The sequence below is a fragment of the Eimeria acervulina genome, genomic scaffold (genome assembly GCF_000499425.1).
Source record: "Eimeria acervulina Houghton genomic scaffold, Eah_scaff159, whole genome shotgun sequence".
In the NCBI taxonomy this organism is placed as follows: Eukaryota; Apicomplexa; class Conoidasida; order Eucoccidiorida; family Eimeriidae; genus Eimeria; species Eimeria acervulina.
Window position 1 is genome coordinate 33,764 of NW_013549082.1, and position 22,615 is coordinate 56,378.

Genomic DNA, 22,615 nt, shown 5'->3' on the forward strand with positions numbered 1-22,615 from the left:
AAGAAAGCGCCCAACAAATAGTCAGAAAGGAGGCGCACGTACACCTGAAAGTCGGACTGCTCAGTGTAGCGCCGCTGCAGCACCGAAGTGCAGATTTGTGCGTGCACTTGTCGCGGCCGCGGCATCCTGTTGAGAAAAAAAAGAGCGTCTGCTGCTGCAGCAGTCGGAGCTGCCTACACACCGCACCGGGGGCGGCCTTGAACGCCCCTCCATCTCGGTTTCATTCGTTTCCAATGCGTGCAATAAATAAAACAAAATGACACGAATTAATAGACGGAATTGCCAGTCTACCGACAAACTAAAGAGCCCAGAAATACGGCGAGCAAATACTGCTGTTCATAGGAACGCCTCCTTAAGCTTCAGAGTCTGCAGCTTTAATAGGTGTTTGGCCAGACGCGCCTCAATCGTCCCGTGCTGTGCCAAACAAAACACAAAAACAAACGCATCATGTAGCAGCGTGAGCAGCAGCAGAAGCGGCTGCAGCGGCAGTTTGTGTACTTCAGCTGCCTCCCATCCCCATGTGAAGCACTTCGCCGTCAATTTCACGCATGTCTTTCGATCAGCCTTACAACAAACCCGAATGCCTCACTGCAGCAGCGCCTGCTCCACTAACCAAACCACCACATTTGTCATTACTACAGGAACTGCTACTGCTGTTCCTGTTGTTGCTGCTGTGTCTGCTGCTGTTGCTGTTTCTGCTGCTGTGTGCATATTCGATCTGGGGGCGTTGAGCTGCGTGCGTTTGCGGGCCGTTGTCTGTCCGTTCGTCTGTGCCGTCTGTTGCTGCTGTTTCTGCTGTGTGTATGCATATACAGGTATATACATATATATATATATATATATAATGTGTGCGTGCGTGTATGAGTACCCCAAAGTATTTATGCGAGCGTTTTCCTTTGAAGCTGATTTGTCTTTGGCCTCCTTTCGTGAAGAGGATGGCGGTCTGGCGGCGCGAGCTGAGCACATTCCCTACGACGCAGTCCGCCATCCCATGGCCGCTGCTGCTGCTGCTGCTGCTGCTGCTGCTGTCGCCGGGCTCCAAATACAGCGCTGCACACTCCTGCAGGTGCGCCGCGTCTGTCTCCAACTTGAAAGCGACCACAAAACACTCAGGCGCTACACTACGCACCACAGACAACACCTTTGGGGCAACCCACAAACGCAGTGTCAGGTGGTGGTGGCTGCTGTGCTGGTGCTGAAGCTGCTGCTGCTGCGGCCCCTCTCTTGTCTCTCCTGGTGCTGTTCCTGCTGTGTCCGCTACCTCGGCCTCCCCAGTGAACCAGCGTTTCGGTTGCGTGGCAGCAGCAAAGGAACCCCAGCGCGATGACCCCCTGTGCATATCTCGAGGCCCCGCTGTGTCCGCACCTTCTGCTGCTGCAGCGGCGGGGCGCTGCGCCAGCTGCTGCTGCTGCTGCTGTGTTTTGAGCTTGTGGGGCGACATGACGGCGTATGGCAAATAAAAGTCTGCTACAGCAGCAGCAGAACAAAACATCAGTCGCTCGCGAAGAGGTGCCGCCCCCGCTGCAACTGCGCGCACAATGAACGCGTAGTCCACGAGGGTGCGGTAGGTGATGCACAACAGCCGACTTTTGCAGTGTCTGTACAGCTCCAAGGCAGCCGCAGCCTCTCGCACATCGAACTCCCAACCCGATGAATCCGCTGCCTCCTCTTCGTCCCCCTTCTCCGTATCGAACGGTCCCCTCAAAACCACACGCCAAGGCAGCTCGCCGCCAGCTGAATCTTCTGCTGCGGCTGCTGTTGCTGCTGCTTCTGCTGCTGCTACTTCTCCTGCGTCAGCTGAAGGGGAAGCTGATGCAGGCTCCGCCTCAGCAGGTGCGTTCTCATCTGTTGGTTGGTCGCTGCTTTTGAGAACTGAGCCCACTGATGTAACAACTTGCGCGTCTGGTTCTTCCTCCGCCTCGTACACCGCAGAAAATGTCTGACATGCCAAATGGCGAGAAGAAGGAGGCGGCGATGGACTCGAAACGCCCTCCTCGCACTCAGACGCATCCGTGTCTGAAGAAGGCTCCTCAACTATCGGCTGCGGCTGCTGCTCCTCCTCCTCTACCTCCTCCTCCTGCCCCTCCTCTTTCTGCTGGTGCTGCACGGTGCAGAGAGAGATGAAGTCGAGCATGTGAGGCATCGGGTGTGTGGGCAGCAGGTGCCGTACGAAGGGCTTCATAGCTCGGACGGAAGTGAGGTACACAACGTAATAGCCCAAACGCAACAACTGCTCACACAGAGCGGCACCTCGTGCCCCCGAACTCGTGTTGGTTATATACCGTACGGCCTCCCTCTGAGTCACAAGACAGTCGCTCATACACACGCACAAATGCACACTGCGTGGGACGCCCTGCAGCAGCTACAGCTCCAGCAACAGCAGTAACGACCAGCAGCATATTCAGCATCAGCCGCAGAAACGCCACCACACCGACAAAACACACACGCCAAAAGAGACATACACAGAACGATATACGCAAAACACAACTGGAGCAGCAGCATCGGCAGCAACAGCAGCAGCAACAGCGGCAGGGTCAGCTGCCCTTCCACTCGGTGCACAGTAAGCCCGGGGAAAATGTGGTCTGGGAGCAACAGGATGAAGCTCTTCTGTAGTGAATGACGCATTAAATAAAGCACCTCTAAAGGAACATCTGTGCCCCCTGCCGTGATGAAGGCTAGTTTGGCCTCCTTCAGCTCCTCATTCTCCAGCAGCGGCCGCACAAACTGCCGCACACGGAGCCCCGCAGTGGCGACATTCGGGGGAGGCGGCTCAGCTGCAAAGAATGAGTCGGCTGAAGAGGTGTCTGTAGTGCGGCCCAATAAACTGCGACGGCCTGCATGCACAAATGCAGCGCCACCTGCCTCGGAGGCGCGCGTCGAGGAACGAGAGGGAGCTCCTCCCCGAGATCCGCTTCCCTCCGCCATGCTTGTGCTGCTCAGCTCCGCCTGTTAAGGGGCGGCGGCCGCGGCCCGAAGAGGCGCTCTAAGTGGCGGTGGTATGCTACGCAGAACGATGAACGCCACTCGAAAGAAGACGGGCTCACGAGTACTCGCCGTCCGTCAAGGTGAACCTTTGCAAGCCTTGACCCTAAACAATGCAAAGAAGAAAAGAGAGAGGACTATTCGAGAGGCTGAGGGAACAATCAACCAAAGAACTACAGACAACAATACGCAAAAGACGCGGGAAGTCACATGGGACACCAGGAACCTGTGAGGGTTCAAAAGGCGATATCCTGCTATGTGTGTACACCAAAGGTAGGCGAAATACAACAAATAAGAGACTTCTGCGCCCTCACGGAAGAATTAATTGGGAGAGAAGCAGCTACAGAATATCGACTGAATGCTCGCGAAGCTGCACGAGGCGAACCTGCACACGCAGCGTTCTGAAGCCGCTATTTGTGTTCTTGTCGAAATCTCAACATACTGTGCTTAAGACGTGTATTTATTAACCATTTGTTCAGCAAATAATTTGTGAAACCGTCAAACCCACCAAGTAGTACGTACTACCAAGTACCACGGACACACAGCGAGGGGAGCAGCTGAACTGCAAAACAGTTACACGTCTTGCCATTGCTGACTACTTGTGGAATTCCATGTGTCGCATTTTAATCTTTCTAATAGAGATATTTTTATCCTTCTCCTCTATGGGTTGGCGGTTCCTTTCTAGGTAGCACCGCCCTTTGGACTGGCTTCTTTTGGGTTGTTTCCACGGACACGGACTCGCGAGTAAGATGACAAGTACAGACAAGTGTCTCCTGCACTTTGATTCTTTTTTGAGCGGCATGTATGCCTGTTTGCCGTGTCTTTTAGCCTTCGTTGACACACTGTATCCTTCACCAGGGAAGATAGATCAGTATGGAAGATAGATCAATGTATGCTGTGCGCAGTGTTTGAGGCAGAGGGTTACTTGGGAGCAGAGGCCCCTGGTTTCTGCTTATTACGCACGGAATAGCCTCCCTCGTTGCCAGTTGAGCTACAACGTGGCCAAAATCGACTCGGAATAGCTTACTTGTCAAGGCGGAAACCCATTCGAGAAAACGTAACTCTATTCCTGTTGCACGCATGATGTAACTTACGAGCTCCTGTATTACTACAATACCATACCAATATAATAAAACAGCACCATTTTAATTAAACAGAGGCCAAGGAGTTATTCACAATGTAAACGAATTCCCGGGTTGGCGCCTGATACGCACAGTGGAAATGGCGCACCGTTGCCGATGTATTTTTCAGAACCGGCTGAGTGGAACTACGTCCGGAAAGTAGAAGCGTGCTACTTTACCTAGAGGAAAGAGGTAACGATGATTATTCTCAGCAGTTTCCAAAACAAGACCAATACGGATTTCTCTGCTGCGCTTCCCGACAATCTTTTGATGTATACTTCGGAACCGGTTGAGTGGAACTACATCCGAAGAGCAGCAGCGTGCTACTCTACCTAGAGGAAAGAGGTAACGATGAATATTCTCAGCAGTTTCCAAAACAAACCCAATACGTAGTTCACTGCTGCGCTTCCCGACAAAGCCGCTAGTTGTTCTTCAGAGAAGTGCATCTACGCATGTAAATCTGCTGTAAGGTTGCTCTAAAGGAGAGATCTACGATCTTTAGCTGAGTGTGTAGCTGCCTCCGGTCTTCCTTCTATAGCCTCCGCTAATCTTATAGCGGCTTGTGAAAAAAACAAAAGCATTTGTGAGTTTTGAAGTCGAGACACTTGAAAAGCCCCTCCGTGCTACGGTTTACTTGGCTTGGATCTAAGGCATTAGGTTGTGCGCAAGTGAACACTTCTTAGCTCTTTTCCGCTTTGCTGCTTTTCGTGCAATTCATTCAAAGTTCAACACTCTCCCCAAGGATGGTTTGCTCTGCCTCCTCTGGCGCGTGCAGCGTTGCAGCAGAAGTTCACGACCACGGCTTCGCTCTGGCCAACATCACGATTGCAATTTTGGCCGTAATTTTGTTCCTCACTCTGGTATTTGAGGTACGCCGGTGGTTGGAATAAGATAAGAATACGACAAACGTAATACATACTGCAGGTGGCGCATGAGGAGCTTGTGGAATATTTGGAGCATTGCCGTCTGCACCATGTGCTGAAGGTGGTGACCGCTATTACAAAAGAAATTACGGTACTGGGGTTTATTTCTCTTCTCCTCTTCTTCGCGACTCGTTTCGGCCTGACTATGGCCATCAACGACAAACTGCTTGGCCAGAACTCCTTGGAGCGTATTGGCATAGCGGAGTTGAAGGAAGAAAGCGGAAACCCTTACGCGGCTCCAACTGTTATATTTGAGTTATTTGAAAGCGCCCACATCATCGTATTCCTTTTGCTGGTGATTTTTACAATCAGCATCCTAGTGCTGTTAACCCTGTCGGTCGCGACTACGACAGAGTGGAGAAGGTAAGCAGCAGTTGAACTTCACGTTCCTGCCATCTAATAATAACCACCTTTTCTTTCCACGGACAGGTACGACGAGATGGGCACGTTAGAATTTCAGCAGCTCGTGAAGACCCGACAGGCTTCCGACTCGGCCCTTCGTTTTTGGTACATTCGTTACCGCTTTATGAATCCGCTGACGCCCTTTGCACCCCACCAAGAAGGCGAATTTCATTTCGGCGAGTTTCTCTCGGAGAGGCTTTCCGAGACTCTCTTGCACATGGTAGAGGTGCCGATATCCACCTGGGCGTTGTTTATTCCCATTCTGCTGTCGCTGCGACCGGTCTTCGGCTTCAGCCCGAAGCCACTCGTTGAGTTCCTTGTGTTCGCTGCAGGGGCCCTTTTGTTTTTCAATCTCTTTATCTTTTGGAGACTGGAAAGTGTCTTGAACTACCACACCCCCAGCAGTAAGGAGATCGATGAGTATTTACAAGGCCTTGCCCAACCCAGGAATTCGACAGAACTGCCAGTCGCTCCCATTGAAGCACTGCCACCAGTAACGCGCAACGGGGCCATCTGCACTTTGATACGAGGTGCCCGAGTAATGAATGCGCATGAATCGTTGTTTGTACTGGGGCCCAGAGGCATCCCAGCGCTGCGGACTTTGATTCAGCTTTCGCTGTCTCTTCATGTTGTCGCCGTCACCGCCGCCGCGAAGCTGCTGATTTCCCCGCACTACCAGCACGTCATGTTTGGGGTGTTGGGCTACTGGAGCGGCATCGCCCCCTTGTTAGTCCTCTTTCTCAGCATGGGGCTCTTCCCTTCCATCGCCACCCTCTTTACCGTCGTCAGCAACCTCGGCTCTCTCGCAAGCCGCCAGGCCATTGCAGCCAGCGCTCAGCGCCTTCACTTGCGCCAGTTGGAACGGCAGTTCCAAATCCTTCAGTTTCTGCGTTACAAGGCCGAGACATTCTTCGCCGCGCACCCAGGCCGCGCGCGCGATGAAATAGAGGAAGCGAAGCAACTGTACGACTCCTTATCCCCAGAAACGCAAAAGGGATATCAAGACATTTTCCACGCATTTGCCGAACTTAAGGAAGAACCCAGAATTCCCCTAGCGAACATTCATAAAATGATCGAGGCATTCGCGCTCAACGAAAGGATACCGGATTGCAAAGAGAAAGCAGGTCAGGTCAGCTGCCGCTGCACCGCCGATTATTGCCATTTCCCACACAGATACTCCCTATCTCGCTTAAACATTTTTTTTCTGAATTTTTAACGTGTTCCGCAAATATAGAAGGATGGGTCGTCGCCTTGGACGCTTCTGAGAGCCTCACGTTCCCCGCCTTCACCGCCGTATGTTCCTCCTCCTGCTCTCCCCAGTTGATTTTCTGTTGATTATATTAAATGCATGCATTCAACATCCTCTTTCAGATGATCATGCACCTGCTGGAGGATGAGACAAGAGCGCTTGCGCCTCCACACTTAAGGGAAGCGTATAAACGGGTGCAGCTATTGATTCTCCTAAGCTTGTCAGGCCGTTCCCATCTTCTGCCCTATTCTCAGGACCTCTTCGACTTTCTCGACGAAGATGCTGACGGATATATGACGGTGGTGAGGCGAAGGCTTGCCACGAGTGCCGCCCGTCAGCTTACAGTTGTGTGCATACACCTGGGCACACGCCTGTTTGCGCGCTATGAAATGCAACGATCTGCACCGGAAAGTATTTCCATGTGTGGAATCCTCAGGATGACTTGATGGATAACCTCCTCGGACTGAAGCCAGCCGCCTCCGAAGAGGAAGCCAAACAACTCGTTGCAGCAATGGCCCACGGAGTACGGGGCGAGTTGGTCAGCTTCTACCAGTTGGCCACCTGGATAGACGAAATCGAAGACAGAGCCAGGAGCTTCCACCCCAAGGGATCCCCCACTCGCTAAACCATGCAAATAACATTATACATGCACGCATACTGCGCAATATATATATATATATATATTATATATACATGGAAGATGTTATATTATATTATGCATTATATGCGTCCAGAAATGGCCCTGCATCGCCCTGCTCTCCTTCTCCTTACATGTGTCTCACTGCAGGCCCATAAAAGAGGAACTGCCGATTAGTGCGCCCCAATGCATATCAAAAAGGCAGCAGCTTTGCGCAACTGCCGAGGGGTGAAAATTCGCCGGCGGCAGCCACCAGCCTGGAGTTGTCGATACATCCCCATTCTAATGCTTGAAAACCAAGTCTCCTGGCGAGGGGACCATAAAAAGCATTTTATGCCCTCATCAACCGCCGGCAACAAAACGAAAGGCCGCCGTCACAGCAGGCAAGGCAACCAACTGCGCCCCACACGGTGGCTGTTTGCCAGCTCTGCTCTTCTGAAACGGCAAATAAACAAACGAAGAGACAGGGAGCAAGCTCTGTCTCTCGGAAAGCGCTGCTGCCGGCTACTAAACCACCGCGTGCGCTTCAACTGCATGCGCATCATGGTCTGGGCAGCAGCACGAGGTCGAGTTGTTTGCATGCATGCGCCACTTCTCTAGGAATAAAGCGCTTTTCGCAGCCAGGAGACGTCTCCCAAGTGCCTGGGGTTCCTCCTGTGGTAGTAAAAAAGAACGCCAAAGAAAAGGAGGCAAACGCTCCCAACAACCAAATAGGCAATGCCCAGAAAAGACGTACGACCGCCCAGCCACGAAGCCTGCGTAACCACTACGCTCTTTGAACCTGCATTGAGCACACACAAAACAATGTGGAAAAGTAGGAAGCTAAGGCAAATACAGACGGTACAATTACAAGATATGGGCCGTTAGATGGCGGCCTGAGACCCCAGCATACATCTCACCCGCACAATAGCACAGACACCGGCCAGAAGTACCCACACACTAGCGCAAGCGGACTTGCACCCATACGCAGAAGCACGTTCGTGTATAAGCAGCAATCAGTCGAACAAACGTATAAAGCTACAAATCCTTCGGCGCCCTCCATGCCTCCATGTGGGCGGAGGAATGAATGTACATAAACAGCCCACAGACGCTCTCGCCGTCAGGTCCTGTTGCGACCGACAAGGCAAATAAAGGCCAGGCACACTGAGAGGAGCAGTAGCGAACACTGGTCGTCTAGATCCCGTTATGAATGGGACGGAAACAGTGAAACTGCCGGGAACAGATGGGCGGATGGGATGGAGGTGGAGGCAAAGGAGATGCCTCACCGCCGAACGACTTGACGTCGTAGGTGTTGTTTGTGACTTTGAGATAAAAGGGAAGCTTGAGAGGTTGCGCCACGAACCGCGCATAAACCTTCCGGAATACGGGCAAAGGGGCCTCTCTCATCCAGACAATAAAATGTGAATTCTCCACTCCCCACCCCACGCCTGCTCACAACACCTGCCGCCCACTGACTAGAATTCAATCTCCTCCCTACTTCACAAGTGCCACGATGTTGAATGCAGTCCTCTCTGTGTCTACGGTGATAGAGCTATGCAGAAAGGCTGCTGGGGTGCACGGGAAACGGAATGGAGTGCGGGAAGCAAGCAGAATATGCTCTGGCTTTACCGGGTTTATCCATGTGTAGGGCGGAGGCGTAAGTTTGGTTGAAAAGCCAAAAATCAACCTCGGAAGCGGCGGCGTTCATTTCTTCCTCGGAAGGGTTTTTGAATGTAGAAAGGTCCCAGTCCCAGCAAATCGCTTCTCTTGACTCGTCGAGCTCAATTTCCGTCTGCTGGTCCTCCGCCACCGCCGAAAAAACATCCGTAAATACCGCACCCGCACTCAAACCGCACGGATGCAGCACACGCCCGTCGGAGGATTCCACCCGCGGGTCGCACGCAGTGCGCACGTCTGAAGCTGCCGTATAAACCTCTCCCTAATTCGGCGACACGCAAAAGAGAAAAGCATAGCACTGCTGCTCAAGCCAGCGCTAACAGGCCATAACAGTGAAAGGAAAACTTGCACGCTTCATGGTGGGAAGCGATCAGGTATCACCTGCAAACTTCCCTTCACACCAACGCACCGTGCGCAGATAGTGAGAGTAGGGGAAGGCAAATGGAACAGCTACGCGGAGGTGGACTGAAAACCGTACCGAGCAGGCGGCTACCTAAAGCAAATAAACTCACTTCCAGCTGTTTGTCGGATCGTGACTTCATGAAGTGCCGATGATTCTGAAAGTAATTAGACAATTCGTAGTAGAGCAATACATCTCCCGTTATTTCCGTAATAGAAGTATCTGTGCATGTCGAAGCGTCAATCTGCAATGAACGCAGCGGCAACCGCTCACGTCGTTATAAGAACACATTGAAAAATGTCTATCCTCTGTCCTCTAAGAAGGATCGTACTGTATACTTTCTGCAGAGGCATTCATTGCGGTGGAAAGTTAGCTTTGCATTACCTTCAGGATCAAGTCTCCAACCATATCTGTGTAGTTCACTTTACATTCCACGATGCCGCTGTTCACTAAGAGGATAACGAACCCCAAAACAACAAAGACCAAACCCACTCCAAAAAGTACGAATAAAATACGTCTCGGAGTGAGTAAAGGCTCCCAAGCCGACATCCTCTGTTGCATAAAGTCATCAAGGGCAGCGCGGGAACAGCAGTAACATCGGCCGCAGCCGCAAGTGCGTTTTACGCCATCACTGCATCCTGAGCACTCTCGAACGACGCGCTGCAAAGAGGAGAGTGCAAAGGCAAACACAGACGCATTATGAATGAAATGAACTGTCAGCTTCCCAGCCGAGCATGGGCAGCCGCATCGCCGCCCGCACGCTCCTCTGCAGTCACGAACAACGTAGGAAGTCTGACCGCCAAAAATACCGCAGCTAGTCCATAGTTCCGTTTAGCGCCCCCAGTTAGCCAGGTGCGCTGCTAATAGGCCTCCTACAGTGTTGCTCACCGTTCGTGGGAAGTCCTGATCTGGGGACGCTGATGCATTAGGCGACTCTGCCTGGTCAACCTGTTCATCGTATCCCTGCTGTCCCTCATGACTGAGAGAGTCGTGGTGTACCACGCTGGCAGCTGGCGTCACTCTTTGCCTGGGCATCCTTTATTCGCCAGCACGGACCGAACGCCCGGCTGCCCTGGAATTGATGACCCACCAGCGGCGTAGCCCCTACTGTGACAATCAGTGCCTGTTGAGAAAAGTAAGGTGCCTTATGACGCGGAGTCACCTAGCTCACCCCCAGTAAATCTTCAGTGCTCATCGAATTCGTGTGTCCTCACGCTGGCTTGCAGTCTGATACATGGGTTGCCGACCCGTCGAAACGCGCAGCCCCGGGGACCCATCTAATTGACGCAATACTAAGATATGTAATTCATTTTGAAACTACCTCCCCACATTTTTGGTCGTTTTCCCTAAATGTGTGTTCTCACATGTAGACGACCCCTGCCAGGATCCCCTTGGGACTTTTTGGCTGCATGTCATCCCGTGGCTTTGTCTCTCGAGTTCTCTGCGAGGACGTGACAAGATAGTGAAGAGATTCAACTTAAAAAGTTGAGTTTTCCTAGATTATTGGAGGTTTTTTGAGCAGCAAGAAATGTGTGCTAGGCTGCATGGTTGGCCGCTGCCCAGCTGTGACAACTTGCGTCACCGTTCCGGACCGTCGACTCCACGGTCGCGCGAGTCGCTTCTTTCGATGTTTGAAATGCTTTGTTACCTAAAAACATCACATATAATCTTTCTAGTGTATTGGAGAAGCGGCCTCAACCCTAGTTACTTCCGCTGCGCCGCTAAGGCTGCTTTGCTCAGGACGGATCAATGCTCTGAGACATTTTCAGCTGAAGGCCACGATCTCGTTCGATGCGTAGAAAGCAGATGAATTTCGCTTTTCTATAACTTTCACGGTGTAGAAACAAAGCTAGCTGGTGGGAGTAAGCTACCGTAGGTGTAGGTCAAGTGGAGCGATGGACGTGGCTCGTAGTGTCGTGCTATTTTTCGTACAGTTGAAGAAAGTGAAATTGCTATGCATGAAGTTTTGTTGTGGTTAGTATGCTGTCACATGTTGGCGCAATACGCAAATTTTGGCCTGACTGCATAGAAGTTTAGTTGCGCCTGCGTGGGCCTTCTCTGAACACTTAATATTGCTGGATCACGTACAATTTTTGTGCTTTTGTAACTGAATGGTGCATACTTATTTCTCAGCTTAGTTATGGAGCTCTCTAAGTTCTTTCATATTAGTGCATCGGTAACCGAAAATAGAAACCGTTCTCAGGCACTTTCCGAACAGGATGGGGTCGAAAGGTCCATTAGGGGAACAGTTACAAATCGCGATTTGCCTTCAAGCGCAGAACGCGAGAGCGAACGCTAAGGAAGCTGTCAGCCATTCTTTGGTTAGCCTGATGATTCGTGTGTGCATATTATTGTGCAGATTTTCTTTGGTCGTTGATAAATCGTACTTCGGTGTTGAATTCGCCTCCCATCATCTCAGCTATGGGGTCCATCGCCAAGGGCTTTTTAGCTTCCATCATTTCAGCTGCCTTAGGTTCTTTGGCGGTTTCTTCGACCTGTGCGGCAACTGGTGCAGCACTCTGAAAGAGAGTATATGAAAACTGTTGAGATAGCGCGTGTCGGAAAATACTAACCGAAGTTGCTTGACTTGATGTTTCCGCCTAGTGCATCAGTTTAAATTAGACACTCAAAGGTTTCAGAAAGCGATTTCACAACTATTTACTGGCGCATCCGATGATCCGGTGATCTCGTTCATCTTCGCTGCGTCACTTTGCGGTGGAGCAGCCTCAGTCTAACGTCGTACGTGAGTTTCCCAGCCGCTTGCAGTATTTCTGTTGAGTCACTTACGTCTGATTTCGCTAAGGTACTCCCGTCTCCCGTTTCCTTGGGTGTTGATGCTCCTTGGCGGAGGCTATCAGCTGTGAGGTCGTGGTGTTAGTCTGGCTGCTGTTTAACGCGTTTGCAACACGGGCCGTACCAACTTCCTCTGCAGGTTTTCCCTGAAACAACCATATTATTGAACATCCTGTGTTCTTGTTACATATGATTGACCCTTACATTATCTCCGGCGAGTGAGGCATCGTTGATATCCGTAGCAGTAGTTCTAGCGGTCACAGCTTCGTGCAACGGAACTGGTGGAACATAGCCATCATCATCAGCCCTAGCACTGACGCAGAGCCAGGCGGCAAATACGAGACACGATGTATAGCGCTTCATTTTCCAGTATTTGTTTGACGATCACTTCGTGAACCGTCCACAGGAACAACTCTGGCTGGCATGCGACTGCAAGCACCGCAGCGTCACCGGACCTAGTGTCCATACAGCGCGAATCGACGACAACCGTCCACACCGGTCAATCAGTGATCCCACTTTTTCTTGAAGCTTCACTTTTTTTCAAGTACTGTGGAATTCTGACACCCTTTAATTTAGTTTCATTTCTCTGAAACCGAGTTCGTTAGTCTGGAGAGGAGAATGGTGATGCAGCTTCTTCGACCTTCGACACGGCGAATCCATTCACACCGCTGGACAGCTCATATGGAAGACAATACCTCAACCGAAAAATAAAATTAATATCTTCCCCATGAAAACATCGGCGAAGGCATGGAGGACCTCGACGCACCTCTGCAAGTTCGTGGCCGGCTCGGGGCCCATGCCGATCGTGCGACCTTCCACGCAAATGCCGAAAACGAAGACCAAGGCGCTAGTTCTCACACTTCATGCTACCGAATGTGCGGGAAAAGGTTAAATCGAACTTCGGAACTAGTTGTTCGGTTGACGTATCTATATGGCTGTGTCCATGGGGCCGTAGACCAGCTTCTCCCCGCGTGTTTCAAGGCTCTTGAAAGAGATATGGGATTTACTCCCCAAACTCTTGGAGCTCTATCTTCCTCTGCTCGCATTGCTCACGTATTAACGTGCCCGATCTGGGGCTTCGTCATCGACTGTTGCGGGCGTCGACGCATATTTTCTTCGTCAGCCCTCGGTTGGGGGATAGTCACTACAGCTCTATTCTATATAACGCAAAAATGGCAAGCATTGCCTCTATTGTGCATCCTCGGAGTATGTATGGCTGCTATGGGCCCTCTTTCACAGAAGGTGATAGCCCAGGAAGTCCCCGAAAACGACCGCGGCCGCAGGTTCGGCATCCTGCACTTTTTCCAATCATTCGGCAGAGTTGTTTCTTTAACCGTTACGACATCTGTTTCTGGCCTAACCATTTTGAGTATTAAAGGGTGGAGGCACGCCTTAGCTGGCTTTGGCCTATTCTCCATTATCGTCGGAATCATACTCGGATGCCATGTGACGGATTGCCCTTATCAGCGCCGGAGGCAAAAAGAACAAGGACGCTGGTTTTCGCTCCGTGACGCTGCATATGTCTTCTCAAATAGAAGTGTATGGGTGATGCTTGTCATGGTGAGCACCTAATTGTTGAGGCAAGTTGAGAGCCAGTTGCGTTCCAACATCCACTGCTACTGGCCCATCGCCGTTTGGGCAGTAAAATCAGCACCTGCGTCTATTTGCTGCTGTTGCGTTCAGGGTGTGCTCAATGGAGTCCCTCGCTCTGCAATTCACTTTTCCACAATGTACTTCCAGTACTGCGGTATCCCAGATTGGTGGGCTTCCTTTATCGTATCCTCCAGCTGGATTGCAGCAATGGTCGTGGCGCCTGTTATCGGGTATACAGGTGATATTGTACATTCTCGGTTCCCTAACCACGGCCGACAGTGCCTGGCGCAGGTGTGCATAGTGGCGCGGTGCGTCCTCATGACTGTCATGCTGGCATGCGTCCCGAGAGAAGCGAAGTCGCTGTGGATATTTGTCGTAATGGCCATCTTGATTGGCTTTTTGGCCGGCTGGCCTGGTGTCGGTGTCAATCGTCCTATTCTTACCGAAATAGTTAATCCAGAGCACCGTGCCACGACATTTGCAATGGTGAGAAGAGAAACTTCAACTGGTGCAAATGCCACTGTACCAAAGAGTGAAGCCCTCAGTCAACCCGAATAGCTAGCACGAGTTCATTCCTGCCGTGTGCGTTTTGCTTTGCGGGCAAGAACTTTGTTCCGTCATTGTGGTCCTCTCTCAAGATGCAATACGGCCGATGCAGCGCCTAATCAACGTCAGTGGACTTGCCGATTATTTTCGCAGGTTTCTTGCCTTGAGGGCGTCGGAGCCGCTGCATTGGGAGCCCCCATGGTTGGTTTTCTGTGCGAAAATGTGTTTGGCTACGTCAAGGTGATGCCGCCGGCGCCTCTCAGCACTCAGTCTCAGGCACTACAACTCGGCAACGCCCGCGCGATAGCTTTGTCTATGCTATGCATGACTGTGGGGCCCTGGTTGCTCACTGTGGTGGCCTACGGATTCCTCCACCTGACTTACAAGGTCGACAGTCGCCACGGCTCGGACTTTGCAGGTGTGCAGTTAGGTGCAGCCGTCTGCATTTGCTTGCCCTTTTGCGTTTTTCACAAAGTTTTGCGTTTTTCACAAAGTCGCATCGCACGTGAAGACGCCCTGGCTCACTCAGCCCCTCTGAGTCCTTGGGGGTGCAGGAATTCTAGCACTGTGTCTGCGCCTGTTTGCAGCAAGAGGTGACGATTCACCTTCTCCCATGTCACGTGAGGGCCAAGTTGACGAAACGCTCCCTTTGGTAGCCAAATGACATGGGAGTATCAGCGGCCACAGTGTGCCCAGCAGGTGCAGCCAAAGTAGTGCAAAACGTTAAGCCTTCCGTTAACCCTACACGAGACATTTCCGACCTGGAAGGCAGCGGCAGCTCAAAAGCTGAATGATGCAGTATGTGCGTAAAAGATTTTTTTCTGTTTGGTTTTATTGTGCCGCATTTTCGGCTTGTCCTGACTAGAGGCCACGAATCGTTAGAACAAAGCAGCATAGACGACCAGAAAATTTTTAATGGTGCATTTGTTTAACGCATCGCCAAGCACACGGCTTACGTTCACCGCATTCCGTACACGCGCGAGCCGGCGGCTACAGCAGAACATTTATATGTCGACACGGGTAGGGACAAGCCTAAAAAAGAATGGCAACGACGAAATCCGTCTGCAGATTTCGTTGGTAACCGGCAGAATGCCCCCTGAGCAGATCTGCATTTAGTCTTCTTGTGAAGCTAATACTCTGATGACGCGCAAACGGCACACTCATCTTCTGCGCGTCGTGTTTGTAATGGTGGGTCTGAAGTATCTTGCATCTGACAAAGCGATACATCAAACATTTGCCCTAAGAAGTCAGCACTGCGGAACAGACATGAAGCGTTGGTTACACTGTGGTCTCGGCGAATGCGCAGTTTGCAACTTTGAGCAGAGCGGCAACGTCGGCGGGCAGCGCCAAAACCGGATGTAGTCGTTTGAGATTGTTGTCTCTGTGCATCATTCCCAAGGCTGCGAGAGCAAAGAAAGTGTGAAAAGCATCAGCGATGTCTCCAGGGCGATCGGCAAAACCGCCAGTTGTTAGGTCTTGGGCCAGCAGAATAAATTCACTTAGGCTGCGGCTGTCCACCCACTGCTCGTAGCCCAGCACCTGCAGAGCCGCAAATATCCAAAAGGAATAACAAACATCGGGTGCCTTCTCGGGTCGTCCGTTGAATCCTCCTCCACGGGTTTGGCGGTTCAGCAGCCACTGCGCCGTCCGCTGCCGGTCGACTGCCCACAGCCCTCCGCACAGGTCAAGTGCCGCCAAGCAGCAAAAAGCAGAAGCAGCGTGCGACTCCCCTCCAGGCACCCAGCCAAAACCTCCATCTTCATTCATGAGCTGCTGCACAAACCGCACGGCGGCGCTCGCCTCTTCTGCTCGAAGCTCCCCCAGCAGCGCCAAACTCGCTACGCCGCAGTATACAAAGCGGCTGTCGGCTTCCCCCCACGCATCAGCCATGAAACCGCCACTTGGAAGCTGCAAGCTTCGCACCCAAGCTGCTGTATTTGCAGGGGAAGGCAACAAATGCAGGCGACCTAATCCCAGTAACAACAGCAACGCGTAGTGCGTAGACGGCAGATTCGCCTCCTGTTGCACATCGGAGCTGAAGCCGCCACACGGACACAAGCAACTCAACACAAATTCGCATACTGCGTCCTCCCGAGACTCCAATAAATAATCCAGAGACGGAACTGAAGCACGTTCTGAGCTGCTATCGCCGCTCCCTTTTGCACTGGTGGTGCTGTTGCCTTCATTGTTGCTGCTGCCTTCATTATTGCTGTTACCTTCATTGTTGCTGCAAGCGCAGCAACATTCCTTATTGTCGCTCCCCATTCTGCTATTGGTGGTACTATAGTCGTGGCACTTTACTTCTTGTGGAGAGGGGCAGGGGCTGCTGCGGTTGCAGGCGGCTGCAGACTGGTGCAACAGACGTTTCGTCTTTTCGCTGCGAAGTCCAAGCAGCCATAGAGCATTGGAGGCCCAGTAGGCAGCGCCCATTTTTAGAGAAACGCCGAAGAAGGCCTCAAGGGTGAACGGATCGGCGCCCAAGCCCAAGAGGTACTGGGCGTGCAGGCGCACAGATAATGCGGGCCAAGACGGGTCTAACGAGATTTCTTCCGGCATTCCAAGCGCCGCTGACCTCTCTATTATGCGTGAAAGCTCGGATGCTGCTGCAGTGGCGGACACAGCGGTGCCTGCCGCGGCTGCAGACGTATCGGGAGGGCCATACGAAGGCAAAAGGAAAGCGGGCGACCCATTCCCGCTCGGGGCCCCTACTGTCCTCCCATTCATATTGGCTACCCCAGGAATGGCCTCTCGCTCATTTTTCTCCATTATGTTTCCCTCCAAGGCCTTTGGAGGACCAGGGGAAAGCTGGAAATGCCACGGGTCGTCTCGTTGCGCACAAGCAGGGACAACTCGCCACAGGTGGGGGGTTCTAGTGACGCAGTTGAAGTTAAAAGAGGGGTTCTGAGTATAAAACCAACGTAAACTATGATATTTCTATTGTTCCATGGGCAGACAACTGGTGTTTCGGCAGCCGAACGCCCCGTAGATAGAATTGAGGAAGCGCAAAGTGTTGCGGAGAAAAAGCAATCACTTTGAGCTCCTAATGTTAAAGACTAGCTGTGAAGTTCATCCACTGAACTATAATTGGGTTTTAAAATCCTAGAATCTGTACACTCACAACAGCCCCAGCGGGACTTGCGGGAAACCGCCGAAGCTGTCCACAGCAGCTGAAATGTTAACTGGCCACCGTGCGGTGGATCTCCGTGAGATTTCGTGAATTTCTGCTTTAATCAGCAAGCCACATTTGCATTTGAACAGTTTAAACTGCGGAATAGCCAAGTTTCTGCCTCTCTGTCGCTGACGGCCGGGGGGTTCCCGCCGCGGCCTGTGTGATGCACCAAACGTGAAGCGGCGACCATTGCTTTCTTTGCATTATTCGCGACAATGAGCTCTGTAGAAGCACAGCCAGTTCCGCTTGGCGGTAGTCGAGTGCCGGAGTCTATGGGTGGCCCCAGTGGCCAGCCCTGGCAAGAGTTGGCGGAACAGCCGCCTCAGCCCAGTGAAGGCTACGGAAAGGCCTGTGATATGATCATTGCTTTGCGCGAGCAGATAGGCACCATGAAGAAACAACTTTCTAACCTCGCCTCACCCATGAAGACCTACATCTACAAAACAGGTAATCACAAGTCTTGCAGCAGCACACGCTGCAGAAACAGGGCTTCCGTCCCTTCCTGTCCGCCGTTCGCCTCCAGTTCATTTACGAAATATGAAGTAAGAGTGTTAGCTGGGGTTTCTCTGCATTCATTTTCATTCCTTGTTCTACTGTATCCTGTGCTTCTGCGCTGGTGTGCCAGGGCCGAGCGACCGGACGGAGATAGAGAAGGCATTGAGCTCCGTGGATGCGTCAGCAGCAGCAATAGGGGCTGCTGCGACAGCTGCAGCAGAAGCTGCAACATCAGATGCATGCCTTCCCGCAGAAGTGAAGGCTGAGGCAGCAAAAGTTCTCAGCGCCCTGCGGAGCGACATTACGCAGCAGTCCGCAGACAGCCGGGCGCTCTGCCTGGTGACTGCCGACAAGGCAGACGCTCACGCAGCAAGAAGCCAGCAGCAGCAGCAAGAGCAGCAAGAGCAGCAACAGCAGGGTATGCCTGGGTTTGAGAAGGAATTATATGGCGACTTCAACTTGCAGTTGGGGCCCATTACTCGAAAGTTGTTTGCTGCGCAGACGAAGTTGCTGGCTGTGATAAAAACTATTAAAAAGCACAGAATTGTTGGGGGATGTGAAGAGGAAGACTTCAACAACTGAACTGCGGCGAGGCCTTAGAGGCACTGCGCACCTCAGCATTTATTCTGATCATTGCATGAATGCATGCATGCAATGCAAGCACTTTTGCCTCGCGGTGTGCCCGGCTTCTCCTCGCCAGCCATTTGCTGTTATTCTCGTTGCTGAGCGCCTCTTTGTATAAATCTTACTGCCAAGCCTGCTTGCGCTGCTGTCCAGCTTAAACATTGGCTTCCACCCTCGCGTTGTTTGCCTGGTCTATCTCGCGTTCTGCCTGTTTTTTGTGGCTTTTTGCTGCAGTTCGTCTATGTGTCAACCCTTAATGCCTCGGGTATCTTCTTTTACTTGCCTTTCATGTCAATACAATTCGTTTTCATACCTTATTCACGAATATGCGTATTTTTATTTATATCAATACAAGTCAAAGAGTATAAATGCACACTTGTATCTGCACAATGCACAACTTATCTACGCACATTTTGTTTCCAATCATTTGATCCCAAACTGAAGGAAAGAGAAAATTCAATAGATGCCCCTCTTAGGCATGAATGAATATAAATGATTAGGCATGCACATTCACCTGCGGCTAACAACATATCCACATATTGTACAGATATATTATTTAGGCAGCCGCAGCAATTGAAACAGCCAAGGCCCTATTGATCCGGCGAAATCCACCGTAGAGCCTTTTGAGAAGCATAAGATAGCAGCTTGGAAAGCCGCAGTTGAGAGTTGCTACTGCCTTATCATTGGTACGCACGAGCGCAAGACCAAACCACGGCAGACCACTTGCACCTTCCTTGGCCTTTAGGCTAGTCGCATAGGGAAGTAGCGGCCCATCTATATCACTTTAGAGGAGATGACAGCAACGAATGCGGCAGCAACAGATGCTGCAGCAGACACAGCTGCAGCGGAAGCGGCTAAAGCAAGCTCAACAGAAATCAGAGCAGCAGCAGTAGATGCTCCAACAAATGCAGCAGCATCAAACGCTGCAGCAACCAGCACAACAGCTGCAGACGCAGCAGCAACAAGCGCAGCAGCGCAGCAACAGGCAAAAAAACAGCAGATGCTGCACTGGCTTACGAAGACGCAGCAAAGCAGCGAACTGATGCAGCTCAGTAGGGAGCTATATCCAGTGCGAAGGGGGGGTAAAGTTTGCCCAGATAGGGAGAAACTGTAATGCCTGGCACTGCAGTGAGGGGATAAGAAAAACAGAAATGTGGAAACAAAGACCAGACGGTCCTCTGGATAGGGGCCAGTACATAGGCCCTAAAATGAGAGGGTCGCGTACACTGTGCTCTGGTGGATAGGGCCAGGAGAACAGAGTTCAAAAGAGTAATCAATAAAAAGTATATGATAATTACGAAGTCTAACAAGCAAGGAAACAGTAGGGTAAGAGGAGTCTGATTTGCGTAGCTAGCCAGTAGAGGCAAAGGGCTGAAGTTGTCAAGCTGCAACACCACTGCTCCTCCGTCGCTGGGAGAATAAGAAACAGTTTTCTTCTACGCGTACAACGAAAACTAAGGTTAATTCAAATTACCAGGCAAAACTAGATAGATATTGCTCTTCAGGGACTTGAGGTGCACAGCAGCGCTTAGAAAAGCCGGCTTAAGGGCACTAATACGCGTCTGAAAGATTTGGTGTGCTGGACATACAACGCTGTAGGCAGGAGTATGAGCATTGCAGCCCGCCCCAGATAGGCCAGCCATCTGCACTGATCTTTTACGATGCTACTTTGCTGCCGGCTGGAAGCAGTTGCTGCATCATGTCTTTGCGTTTCCCCAGCTTCAGGAGTCTGAGGAGGTGCTGGCGCCTGAGCAGCAGCAGTTGCTGCTGCAGCAGCTGTGCCCTAGTGTTCTGCAGCGAACAGTTTCCTGGGGCTGGCTTGCTAGGGCTGAGGAATGGCTATACATCTGCAGCCAGCCTTTCTTTCCTTCCAGGTTGTGTACGCTCAGCACTCAAAACCTTAAGAAGCGTCACCAGGGCTAAAAGTGGGCGCTTGGCCGATGAGGCTCGCGCGTGCATGCATGCTTAGATGTTATATTCCTGCAGGAGCAGCTGCCCTTACCAAGCTCCAGTGGCAGCAGAAGCAGTGCACTGCAATCCACAAACAGCTGCACGATAGGGCACTTGATCGGCCCGCTCTAGCAACACCGGGTGAATAACTTCTGTCTTAAGTTTATGCGTATATTTCTACAGGGGCGAATGCCCAATGCTAAGGGACAATACTTAGTTGAGCAATTCTTTACAGTCTTAAAGCATGCTTCAAAAGGCGGCCTGCGTATGCTCACGTTTTAGTTTACCAAGCAGCAACTACACCAGGGCCTACCCTCTCTGCACGAGCCGCTGGCCCTTGTTCTGTCTTTCTCGCGAAATCTGCACACTAGAAAGGAAATCATTTTAGGGCATTTATCTTATCAAAGGCAGTTTTACTCTACTGAAGCGCCCTACGGCTACTACCCAAGGATCTCGTTCAAGGCACTTTGGTGCAGGCCCCTCCTCATAGGCAGCCATACACGCAGCAATAATATGCACACCCATTTCAATGCATACACTGGAACCACAACATTTGATATTCATCAGCCAGGCCTTCAGCAGCCATCATAACAACACGGAGATCTACACGCATACCAATTTGTGTCTGGCCCTTCTTTAGGCCCCACTAGAGCAGGGAGGACCTCCCTCATGCACTGTACGAGCAGAAGTAAACAAAAAGGATGCAAATACACTTCAATCTGCAGAAACAAGTACCCTACAGCAATCCACTGCAAACATGCACGAGCAGAGGAGGAACTGCCGCAAGCATTGCAAGAAAGTTAGCTCTCTCGTTGTCAATTTCTTGATTTTTCCAATATATTTTCAATAAAGATAAAACAAATTATTTTAATTTTTGCTGAAATTTCCTACAATATGTTCTACGCACAATCGGTGTGTGGGAGGGGCGGGGCTGTTGAGCAGACTGCATGCATGCAAAGGGCGCGAGGCCTGAAGGGGGGTTTGTAGTTGTATCTTCAGAAGTCTTGTTTGTTTTTTTTTGTGTTTGGCTTTTGCTATTATTTTCTTTTAGCTGAACTATAAAATAGGGGAAAGGGAACGGCCGGGGGCCCCCGCTGCTCTTGCGCTGCCAGGGCCGCTGCTTGAGAGGTATATCTGCAATATCTTTTTACGTTAACCCCTTATTATTGGAGCTTTTCTTTTATTTTTTGCTCCTTTTGCATCGCAAGACTTCTTTTCAACTTCTAGAACGCCGCCTCCCCCCTCCAGTCTTGCCTGCGCCGCCATGGCTGCCAGCACGAGTAGCACTGCTGCGGGGGCCCCTAGAGGGGGCCCCCCTGGAGTATCAAGTGGTGCCCCTGCGGCAGCACCGGTAGGGGCCCCAGCATCTGGAGGGGCATCAGGCGTGTCTTCAGGAGGGGCCCCTGGTATTGTTATGGCGGACACTGTGCCTAACCCAACGTTATACATGAGCAACCTGAACGACCGCATCCCTTTAAAGGAGCTGCGTGCGTGTTTGTATGAACTCTGCTGCGCCTTTGGGTTGGTGCTGGATGTTAACGCGGGCGGGAAGACACGGGGCCAGGCCTTTGTGGTGTTTGGGGAGCTGAGCTCAGCTACTGCGGCGCTGAAGGGTCTGCAGGGAAAGGAGTTCCTAGGGAAGCCTCTCCGCGTGCAATATGCAAAAAATAAAAGTGATGCATACCTCAAGTTCATCGATCAGTATAAACCGCGCAAGCCAAATGCCCCTAGAACGCCAGTTGCCGCTGCAGCGCCGAAGGTAAGAAAATAGAAGAGGGCCTTCTTCGTTGCTGATGCGAGCCTTCAGAGGGGCATGCACGATACTGGCTGTATCTCAATAGCTGCATGCATGCGCTATTCGAAAGTGCCTCTATCAGCTATTCCGGGTGTACAGGCATCTCCCATACAAGTATCGCCTTTTGAGCTTCTGGGTGTCTCCTTCTGTTTTTTGTTGCTGGGTGTTTCTTTGTTTCTTGGTTGTGCATTTTATTGTTTTTAGGGTTTCCTTTTACTGCTAGTATATATATATATATATATACATATATATATATATATATATATATATATATATATAT

General features: G+C 51.3%; 8 protein-coding genes across 8 annotated transcripts; 4 read left to right on the forward strand and 4 right to left on the reverse strand.

Annotated features, from left to right (window-relative positions):
• Positions 1-336: 336 nt before the first annotated feature.
• EAH_00022000 (DNA/pantothenate metabolism flavoprotein domain-containing protein, putative) lies at positions 337-2,925 on the reverse strand (the record flags this gene model as incomplete). Its single annotated transcript, XM_013393351.1, has 3 exons — positions 337-414; positions 869-2,296; positions 2,638-2,925. 3 exons carry the CDS (start codon positions 2,923-2,925, stop codon positions 337-339), a joined length of 1,794 nt encoding a protein of 597 aa, XP_013248805.1.
• Positions 2,926-5,465: 2,540 nt separating this feature from the next.
• Positions 5,466-7,302, forward strand: EAH_00022010 (hypothetical protein, conserved; the record flags this gene model as incomplete). The annotated part of the gene is made up of 3 exons (XM_013393352.1): positions 5,466-6,557; positions 6,932-6,979; positions 7,114-7,302. 3 exons carry the CDS (start codon positions 5,466-5,468, stop codon positions 7,300-7,302), a joined length of 1,329 nt encoding a protein of 442 aa, XP_013248806.1.
• A 343-nt stretch (positions 7,303-7,645) lies between these two features.
• Positions 7,646-10,405, reverse strand: EAH_00022020 (LEM3 / CDC50 family protein, putative; the record flags this gene model as incomplete). Its single annotated transcript, XM_013393353.1, has 7 exons — positions 7,646-7,749; positions 8,051-8,095; positions 8,580-8,741; positions 8,923-9,232; positions 9,483-9,614; positions 9,755-10,030; positions 10,259-10,405. 7 exons carry the CDS (start codon positions 10,403-10,405, stop codon positions 7,646-7,648), a joined length of 1,176 nt encoding a protein of 391 aa, XP_013248807.1.
• Positions 10,406-11,619: 1,214 nt separating this feature from the next.
• On the reverse strand, positions 11,620-13,527 carry EAH_00022030 (hypothetical protein, conserved; the record flags this gene model as incomplete). Its single annotated transcript, XM_013393354.1, has 8 exons — positions 11,620-11,697; positions 11,758-11,889; positions 11,944-11,970; positions 12,033-12,101; positions 12,158-12,228; positions 12,482-12,618; positions 12,930-12,975; positions 13,401-13,527. 8 exons carry the CDS (start codon positions 13,525-13,527, stop codon positions 11,620-11,622), a joined length of 687 nt encoding a protein of 228 aa, XP_013248808.1.
• A 193-nt stretch (positions 13,528-13,720) lies between these two features.
• Positions 13,721-14,966, forward strand: EAH_00022040 (hypothetical protein, conserved; the record flags this gene model as incomplete). The annotated part of the gene is made up of 4 exons (XM_013393355.1): positions 13,721-13,723; positions 13,847-14,242; positions 14,456-14,720; positions 14,890-14,966. 4 exons carry the CDS (start codon positions 13,721-13,723, stop codon positions 14,964-14,966), a joined length of 741 nt encoding a protein of 246 aa, XP_013248809.1.
• A 614-nt stretch (positions 14,967-15,580) lies between these two features.
• Positions 15,581-17,026, reverse strand: EAH_00022050 (geranylgeranyl transferase type II beta subunit, putative; the record flags this gene model as incomplete). The annotated part of the gene is made up of 1 exon (XM_013393356.1): positions 15,581-17,026. The coding sequence occupies one exon, from the start codon at positions 17,024-17,026 to the stop codon at positions 15,581-15,583; it is 1,446 nt and encodes a 481-aa protein (XP_013248810.1).
• A 660-nt stretch (positions 17,027-17,686) lies between these two features.
• On the forward strand, positions 17,687-18,548 carry EAH_00022060 (hypothetical protein, conserved; the record flags this gene model as incomplete). Its single annotated transcript, XM_013393357.1, has 2 exons — positions 17,687-17,918; positions 18,097-18,548. 2 exons carry the CDS (start codon positions 17,687-17,689, stop codon positions 18,546-18,548), a joined length of 684 nt encoding a protein of 227 aa, XP_013248811.1.
• A 3,256-nt stretch (positions 18,549-21,804) lies between these two features.
• EAH_00022070 (U2 small nuclear ribonucleoprotein, putative) lies at positions 21,805-22,311 on the forward strand (the record flags this gene model as incomplete). The annotated part of the gene is made up of 1 exon (XM_013393358.1): positions 21,805-22,311. One exon carries the CDS (start codon positions 21,805-21,807, stop codon positions 22,309-22,311), a length of 507 nt encoding a protein of 168 aa, XP_013248812.1.
• Between the last annotated feature and the right edge of the window lie 304 nt (positions 22,312-22,615).